Source organism: Engraulis encrasicolus, chromosome 10 (genome assembly GCF_034702125.1).
Source record: "Engraulis encrasicolus isolate BLACKSEA-1 chromosome 10, IST_EnEncr_1.0, whole genome shotgun sequence".
Classification (NCBI taxonomy): Eukaryota; Metazoa; Chordata; class Actinopteri; order Clupeiformes; family Engraulidae; genus Engraulis; species Engraulis encrasicolus.
In genome coordinates, this window is record NC_085866.1 from 3,201,536 (window position 1) to 3,210,461 (window position 8,926).

Sequence of the window (8,926 nt, forward strand, 5' to 3'; positions counted from 1 at the left end):
TGTCCAGAGAGGGGGGCCCTGGGGGGCTCACACAGTCACACATGTCCCTGGAGACGGAGAGACTGAGGGAGCAGAGCAGGAGAGGGAGAGGGATGGCTTGGGGGTCTGAGGAGCAGAGCCAGAGGGGAATGGCACCTGAGGGGGCGTATGAGGGGGCGTTTGAGAGTGAGGCGTGGAGCAACAGTAGCTACCAGGCGACAGAGAGAGGAGGAGATCTTACAGACGAGGCAGCAGAGGGAGAGCAGCAGGATAAGGCAGCATCTGCTAGTCACGTAAGAGCTACACCAGTACAGTGCAAGTTGTTTAGGAATGCAGACAGTAGTAACCCCTAATGCACCACCATTCAGGTTGGGAAGCGGAATCAGAGAGAAAAGAAGAATAAGAAATCAAAATGGCGCCGTGGTGACATCATAAAGGAGGAGTTGCTTTCTTCTTCATTCCCCTCTGGCTAACCTCTTGCTTAACTTTATTTGTGAAATGCAAAATAAAATGCACTGTGTTCCATCTCCTTTTCAAAGAGCATTAGCTCAACCAACATTGGTTGATGTTTTGGACATTTAAGTATGAGAATGAGGAGTGGTGCGTGACATCTTGCTTGTGACAGCTTCATAAGTAATGTGCTATTGTCTCATCATCTCTTGCAGTTTTCAATAGTGCGTCCAGCATCCGGACCAAGCTCCTCTCATCAGCATCATACGAGAGAGGGTGAGTACCAGCTGGTGAAACACAACATGCTCTTTCCAGTGGAGGTATCGTGCCTTAGCCCATACCTGTCAACTTTGAGCTCCCAAAATCCGAGAAAATTCCCATATTTTAAGCCAAAATCCGGGAAATTTTCTAAAGGCCAAATTCTGACAGTCAACGGGATGACAGAGATGGTGCGTTCTACTCTGCTTTTCACAACAGCGCGCATGCAAAGACAGTCCTGTCTAAAAATCCCTCAGCACACGTTTACAGCATGGAGAAACAATGCAATGAAAACAAAACAATGAAATGAGCGCAATGAGTTTCTTCTTGTTTTGTCCCACAAATTGTCTGTTCGTGCAAAACTTCATGCTGGAACAGGTGATTAGGTTAATCGCATGATTCGCTGTTCCGAGGCTGTTTTATGCGTTGCATGAACTGACGGTTTCTGAGGAAAAGAGTGGGCGCACAAGCGCTACGGAGCTCGAGGGTGACAGCTCGTATTTTCAAGGAACTACAATTTTTGGTGGCCTCTGGCATACAATCTTCTGGCAGGTAGCTTGATAAGCAAGACCCTCTGTCTCTCTCTTCAAGAGGCGGTGTGACTCGTCGGACAGGGCGGTGGGTATAATTAGGCCCTACTGGACCGACAGTGTTTTTTGATAATGTGAAAATTTCCGGGAAAAATGTCAAATCGGGAAGAAATCAGGAAATGAGTCAAAATTAGGGAGTTTCCCGGGAAATTAGGGATGGTTGACATGTATGCCTTAGCCTGGCTCTCACGCAGACCCTTCGTGCATTTCCGCTCAACTTCTTGAGCTCGCACAAGGGTCTGGAAATCTTAGACGAGCCAGAGCCCGAACGGAATCAGAAATTTCACAGCCTGTCCAATCAGAATCGCAGGGCGGGATCGCAGGGTGGGGTGTATGCAAGTCAATGGTTGAAGTAGTACATAATTCAAAAAGACAAGCCACATGCATTCTCCAATCAGGTTCGAGCTGTTTCTTTTGAACACACCCACACTTTTCCAGAGCTAAGCGACTGACAATGTTCCAGATGGTTGGTAACAACCATTGCGTGAGAAGCAGGTTAATCGCACCTTGGGACTTGGTGCCTGGTGGGTGCGTAGGTTCCAATAGGTAAACTAGAAGCAGTTAAGGGGAACTTGCACACATGACTGCCGATGCAATAGTGTACTTTTATTGCATTTTAGAAAACAAAAAAGCTCTACCCAAGTGAAGTGCAAACGTCTTGGTCACAGTCAGACCATCATCAGTGCAGTGATATGGTGAAACACAAACATTTTGGCAGGATTTCGGCAATTAAAAAAAAAGAAAGCAGAGTTTTTTTGTACAGACTCCCCTCATAATCGCATCAGTGTGTGTGTGCAAAAGGCTGCCTTAATAAATTATGTAATTTCTTGTCTTTGTGTTGAAGATGCTCTGACTCAAATGTCCAGCACAGACCTGCTGCCTGGAAGCCACAGGGATGAGGGCCAAGTTTCCAAAAGAGGTACTGTACCCATGTTACTGTTTTCTTTAATAATATGAATTTTCATTCAATGACAAGAGGAAAGAATAGCGAACACTCTGCAGTCTTTTCTCCAGGTTGAAGGGACCATGCATATGGTTATTCCTTTTAATATCCAAACATTATATGCAAACCACTCTCCTTTGAGTCAAGATAGTTGACTCACCCTGTAGTCTGTTGTCAAGGTAGTTGACTCTCGTAGTTGACAACTACCTTGACTCAAAGGAGAGTGCTTTGGATATAATTCAGAAGTCTGTGAATTTGCAATACTGTAGTGCAAGTAATTGGTTGTGGTCTTACACATGTAATAATTCAAACGTCTTTGTCTTCAGTTCCAGGTCACTGGGTTTCACAAACAGATCTCATGGTAAGGTTCTAATCAAAAAGTAAAAGGCATATGGTAACAAAAGCTTTCCTGCTTTTCTGTTTGTTTACTTGTACACTTTCCCCTCTTTTTCCTTGTAGGACCTTCCACCATACACAGCAGGGCAGACATTGTATGTTTATTTATTTGCTTTATTTATTTGCTTATTAATTCATTCATTACTTTTTTAAATTATTATTTCATATTTACTTCATATTTTTCCATTATTTCTGCTTTTATTTATTGTGGCAGCAGAGGTGAATTGGGCAATGACAGAGGTACTTCTTGTTTTTAGCTCCCAAGAAGAGTTGTCAAATCTACCTGTTCCACCAAAACACCCTAAACCTCAGAAGACCTGGCAGAAGAAGAAATTCAGAACTGGGGATTTTGAGGACTGGATAGACCAAGAAATTGTTCGGTATGAAAGGCAGAGATACATAGATCCAATAATCACCATCATACAGTACGTTGGTTGCCAGATTATTATCGACTTTCAAATCTCGTACCGAGATGTTGGTCTGACAAAGAAGATAACAAATAATGTTTTCCAAACGTTTTCCAAACGGCCTCGTTAACCCGCCTCCCTCGGTTTGCTACTGGTCGAGGCAAGAAAAGGCTGTGCCAAAGTTTTCTCATAGGGTTTTCACACCTGGTCCCCTTTAAGTGAACCAAACTCAGTCGTCTTTAATCGATGCATCGATACTAGGGATGCACAATGTATCGGCCAGATGTATCGGTATCGGCCGATATTTGACATTTCTCAACACATTGGACATCGGTCCGATGGGGAAAACTGGGCCGATGTTAACGTCAACGTTTTTTTAATATGTTACGGTTCTAAAAGATTGGACTTGATGGTGACTTTCCTTGTTTGTCTTCTAGTTTGTCTCTATTTTTTATCTAATTTTATCACAGGGAGTTAAAAAGTGTTAGGAAATGAGGTCATTAAGAAAATCAGTTTGTTTGCATCATTGTCAGTCTGTATTGAACGTTATCTCTTAAAAAAATTTTTTTTAAAATCGATATCGGTTAATATCGGTTATCGGCCAAAACTTCGATATCGGTATCGGCCGAATTTTTTTACATCGTGCATCCCTAATCGATACATATATCGATTATTATTTACACCCGTAGTCTTTCCTTGCTCCTCACCAGGCAGCGGCGTCTGCTGTGGACGCGGAGACAGAGGCAGTGGCAGGTGCAGGAGAGGAGGTCGGACATGCAGCAGAGGAGGCAGCAGTGGCTGGAGGATCAACCCTACCATGCCCTCTGTGGCAAAGACAACACGGGGCCCGATGGTAAACATAAAGATGCCCTCTGTGGCAAAGACAACACCGGGACCGATGGTAAACATAAAGATGCCCTCTGTGGCAAAGACAACACTGGGCCCGATGGTAAACATTAAGAATGCCCTCTGTGGCAAAGACAACACTGGGCCCGATGGTAAACATTAAGATGCCCTCTGTGGCAAAGACAACACGGGGCCCGATGGTAAAGATGAAGCCCTACTGTACCATGCCCTCTGTGGCAAAGACAACACCGGGCCCGATGGTAAACATTAAGATGCCCTCTGTGGCAAAGACAACACTGGGCCCGATGGTAAACATTAAACCCTACTGTACCATGCCCTCTGTGGCAAAGACAACACGGGGCCCGATGGTAAACATTAAGATGCCCTCTGTGGCAAAGACAACACGGGGCCCGATGGTAAACATTAAGATGCCCTCTGTGGCAAAGACAACACTGGGCCCGATGGTAAACATTAAGATGCCCTAATGCCCTCTGTGGCAAATACAACACGGGGCCCGATGGTAAACATTATGCCCTACCATGCCCTCTGTGGCAAAGACAACACCGGGCACGATGGTAAACATTAAGATGCCCTCTGTGGCAAAGACAACACGGGGCCCGATGGTAAACATTATGCCCTACCATGCCCTCTGTGGCAAAGACAACACAGGGCCCGATGGTAAACATTAAGATGCCCTACCATGCCCTCTGTGGCAAAGACAACATGGGGCCCGATGGTAAACATTAAGATGCCCTACTATGCCCTCTGTGGCAAAGACAACACTGGGCCCGATGGTAAACATTATGCCCTACCATGCCCTCTGTGGCAAAGACAACACCGGGCCCGATGGTAAACATAAAGATGGCCTCTGTGGCAAAGACAACACGGGGCCCGATGGTAAACATAAAGATGCCCTCTGTGGCAAAGACAACACCGGGCCCGATGGTAAACATTAAGATGCCCTCTGTGGCAAAGACAACACGGGGCCCGATGGTAAACATTAAGATGCCCTCTGTGGCAAAGACAACACTGGGCCCGATGGTAAACATGAAGCCCTACCATGCCCTCTGTGGCAAAGACAACACCAGGCCCGATGGTAAAGATGAAGCCCTACTGTACCATGCCCTCTGTGGCAAAGACAACACCGGGCCCGATGGTAAACATTAGGATGCCCTACCATGCCCTCTGTGGCAAAGACAACATGGGCCCTGATGGTAAACATTAAGATGCCCTCTGTGGCAAAGACAACACTGGGCCCGATGGTAAACATTAAACCCTACTGTACCATGCCCTCTGTGGCAAAGACAACACGGGGCCCGATGGTAAACATAAAGATGCCCTCTGTGGCAAAGACAACACTGGGCCCGATGGTAAACATTAAGATGCCCTCTGTGGCAAAGACAACACGGGGCCCGATGGTAAAGATGAAGCCCTACCATGCCCTCTGTGGCAAAGACAACACGGGGCCCGATGGTAAAGATGAAGCCCTACTGTACCATGCCCTCTGTGGCAAAGACAACACCGGGCCCGATGGTAAACATTAAGATGCCCTCTGTGGCAAATACAACACGGGGCCCGATGGTAAACATTATGCCCTACCATGCCCTCTGTGGCAAAGACAACACCGGGCACGATGGTAAACATTAAGATGCCCTCTGTGGCAAAGACAACACGGGGCCCGATGGTAAAGATGAAGCCCTACCATGCCCTCTGTGGCAAAGACAACACGGGGCCCGATGGTAAACATTATGCCCTACCATGCCCTCTGTGGCAAAGACAACACCGGGACCGATGGTAAACATAAAGATGCCCTCTGTGGCAAAGACAACACAGGGCCCGATGGTAAACATAAAGATGCCCTCTGTGGCAAAGACAACACTGGGCCCGATGGTAAAGATTAAGATGCCCTACCATGCCCTCTGTGGCAAAGACAACACCGGGCCCGATGGTAAACATTAAGATGCCCTCTGTGGCAAATACAACACGGGGCCCGATGGTAAACATTATGCCCTACCATGCCCTCTGTGGCAAAGACAACACCGGGCACGATGGTAAACATTATGCCCTACCATGCCCTCTGTGGCAAAGACAACACGGGGCCCGATGGTAAACATTAAGATGCCCTCTGTGGCAAAGACAACACGGGGCCCGATGGTAAACATTATGCCCTACCATGCCCTCTGTGGCAAAGACAACAGCGGGCCCGATGGTAAAGATGAAGACCTCCTTGCAGAGCCTCTGCTGGTGGCCTAATGGTTAGGGAGGTAGTCTTCAGATCAGAGGGTTGCCGGTTCAAACCCCACCCTTGCCCCTCCCTACACCTCCACTCCATCCATGGCTGAAGTGCCCTTGAACAAGGCACCTACTGTAACCCCACAATGCTCCAGGGACTGTAACCAACACCCCGTAAAATAACTGTAAATTGCTTTGGATAAAAGCGTCAGCTAAGTGTAATGTAATTTAATAACATACGTATCTGTCACAAAAATGGTGATGAGTCTGACCATGTCTTAATCTGTTACACAATACTTTTGGTATTGTCATAGCAATGGTGTTATGATGTAGGCATAGAGGTAAAAAAAAATACACTAGAGAGTACATTTGTCACGGCAACGCAGCAACAAATATGCATATTTGGCCATACATGCAATGTTCATTTTTTATAGTATTCTTCACATCATACTATTCACTCTAGTACTTTTTTGCATGTTCTTGTTTACAATCTGTTGAAGGGGGGAAGGAGCTGCACACTGCTTGAAAAAGAATAATTTATTGTGAGCAACGTTTTGATTATAGATGTTCCCAACCAGTGTGCAGATCCTTCCCCCGTTCTTCATACGCCATTTGTCATTTGTCACCTGCTGCTGCTTTCATGTTGGATGTGCAAGAAGCTCTCTGATTATGTTTGTGAGTGACTAAGTGGACATGAGTTGAAAAAAAGGGGGGTGAGTCGTGAAGGAGAAAAAAAAACAGTATCTCACCACTGTTCATGTGTTGAATTTTTTTTTTCCTTAACAATACATTTGGTATATCTATGAGGCATGACTCCAGCCTTCCCCAACTCTGGCATTTTGTTGTCATTGTACTAAATTAAATGATTATCCACTCACATTATATGGCCTACGCACAAACATTACAGCATGTCTGACTTTGATAGATGTTTGACTTTTGATGACACAACGGCAAATGTATTAAGTTTAAGCATATCGCTGCCTACACACACACACACACACTCTCTCTCTCTCTCTCTCTCTCTCTCTCTCTCTCTCTCTCTCTCTCTCTCTCTCTCTCTCTCTTTAACAAACACACAAGTACAAACTAATATGTTTACAATCATCTGTCCCATTTCCAGGGCCCTCATGGTGTCCCTTGAGACATCAGCATTGGGCTTCCGCGGAGGGACAGCGGCCTGGTGACAGAGGACAAGCCCAGGTCCAGCAGTCTTGTGACAGAGGCCAGGACCAGGTCCCGGTTCAGATCCTGGGCCAGGGTCTCTCAAGCAGGAGTGGAACCACGCCGCAGCAGTTCATCCACAAAGCTCGCTCTCATACACAGCAGGGCTCAAGCACAGATACGCCATACAGGTTAGAGGAAGTTTTTAAACTCATGTTTAACGTGTAATAGCTAATGCGTAATGGATTTCAAAGCGGAATAGAGTTGACAGACATGTTTATTATTGTTCTCAAATGTATGTCCATTCTGGTCCAGGCATTGTGCTGACAAATTGTGAATCACACAGAATTCTCTCTCTCTCTCTCTCTCTCTCTCTCTCTCTCTCTCTCTCTCTCTCTCTCTCTCCCTCCTGTGCTTACGTATGTGCGTGTGCTCTTGTGTTCTTGTTTCAGACATCAGATGCCTTTTGCGTTCCAAAGTTTCAGCAGCACTAAAAGGCCAAGTCAGGGCTCAAGAAGTCTGAGCAGAGTTCTACCAGTCAGACCATGCTCTAGTCCATCCATCCCCAGTAAGGGGTAAGTACAGTAGATGGCGTTGTATGATTGGGATGGGACAACAATAGTATGTTGTTGATAACGTGCATACTGTTTACTTATGAGAAAAAGTATTTTTACGGTAAGGTTTTATTTTTCAGGAATGGTCACAAGTGTATGTTCTTTTAAAATAATATCACAGACTGATGTCTTTGCCAAATACCATTTGAACATACGTATCTTAAATACAGTATACATTTGTGTTTCAATTGCATTGAATGACATCTACTGTATTTGTAACTTTTCTTGATCATTTTCTGTTGCAGGCAGTTCGTGTTAACTCACTTTGAGGACGAGCCAGTCAGCCAGCTACCTTCCCAGCTGGAGGAGAGGCTCCTGAGAGAACGCTTTCCAGGCTACCACAAAGAACTGACATCTAAGGGGGTCATACCCCTGCACACCGTATACTTTTAAACAATACGCCTAACCCCTTTATGTCTGCTGGGTCACATAATCACAGTGTAATTAAGTAGCACTACACTCATAAGGTTTATCTTTGTAAAAAGATGTCTTTGTGTAGTTTCACACAGACGCCTGGGCCTACTGAAAGGGTCGGGTCTTGTATCATCAACAAGTGGCTCAGTATCATTGTAGAAAAGAGGATAAGGTCAGGGTTTTATTAGATGTCACATCTTGTTGAAATGTCCACATAGTACCTCTTTTCTATATAGTTTGTAGTTCTTGGATGAACTTGAAAAAGTTGTATTCTCTTTGGAAATACTCTCTGTCCATCAGACATCAGAAACGGGTCTTGACCTAAACCTATCTGCTCATTTTTTGTAAGAAATATACGTTTGTTGTAATATTCTATAATAAATGTTGTTATTTTTCAATACATATGCATCACGGTCTTCATGAACATCATTGCTTGTTGCATCCGAATTCACTAATACTTCTCGCGCTTTTCAGAAAGAGTGCGCATACCACCAGATGTCGCCAAAATGCAGCCATGGCGCAGAATCACTCCATTCCCGTTATTTCCACTGCAATTGTTATTGCGTCTTTGCATCTCTACTGTCTGAAACAAATGCCTAATTATTTCTGTTGTGATCGCTAAAATTGTATTTGCCC

At 45.2% G+C, this 8,926-nt stretch overlaps 1 protein-coding gene across 1 annotated transcript; it reads left to right on the forward strand.

The window, feature by feature from the left end:
• The first annotated feature begins 73 nt into the window (after window positions 1–73).
• On the forward strand, window positions 74–8,690 carry LOC134457526 (uncharacterized). Its single transcript, XM_063209535.1, has 10 exons — window positions 74–272; window positions 645–705; window positions 2,122–2,196; window positions 2,547–2,581; window positions 2,680–2,711; window positions 2,874–2,996; window positions 3,734–3,876; window positions 7,222–7,453; window positions 7,715–7,837; window positions 8,122–8,690. Exons 1-10 carry the CDS (start codon window positions 93–95, stop codon window positions 8,267–8,269), a joined length of 1,152 nt encoding a protein of 383 aa, XP_063065605.1. The 5' UTR covers window positions 74–92; the 3' UTR covers window positions 8,270–8,690.
• The last annotated feature ends 236 nt before the right edge of the window (window positions 8,691–8,926 follow it).

Coding starts and splice junctions, on each gene's coding strand:
- LOC134457526 (XM_063209535.1), top strand. CDS start 93: ATGGCTTGGGGGTCTGAGGAGCAGAGCCAGAGGGGAATGGCACCTGAG. Junction 2,197..2,546: donor GGGCCAAGTTTCCAAAAGAG/GTACTGTACCCA, acceptor CTTTGTCTTCAG/TTCCAGGTCACTGGGTTTCA. Junction 2,997..3,733: donor ATAGACCAAGAAATTGTTCG/GTATGAAAGGCA, acceptor GCTCCTCACCAG/GCAGCGGCGTCTGCTGTGGA.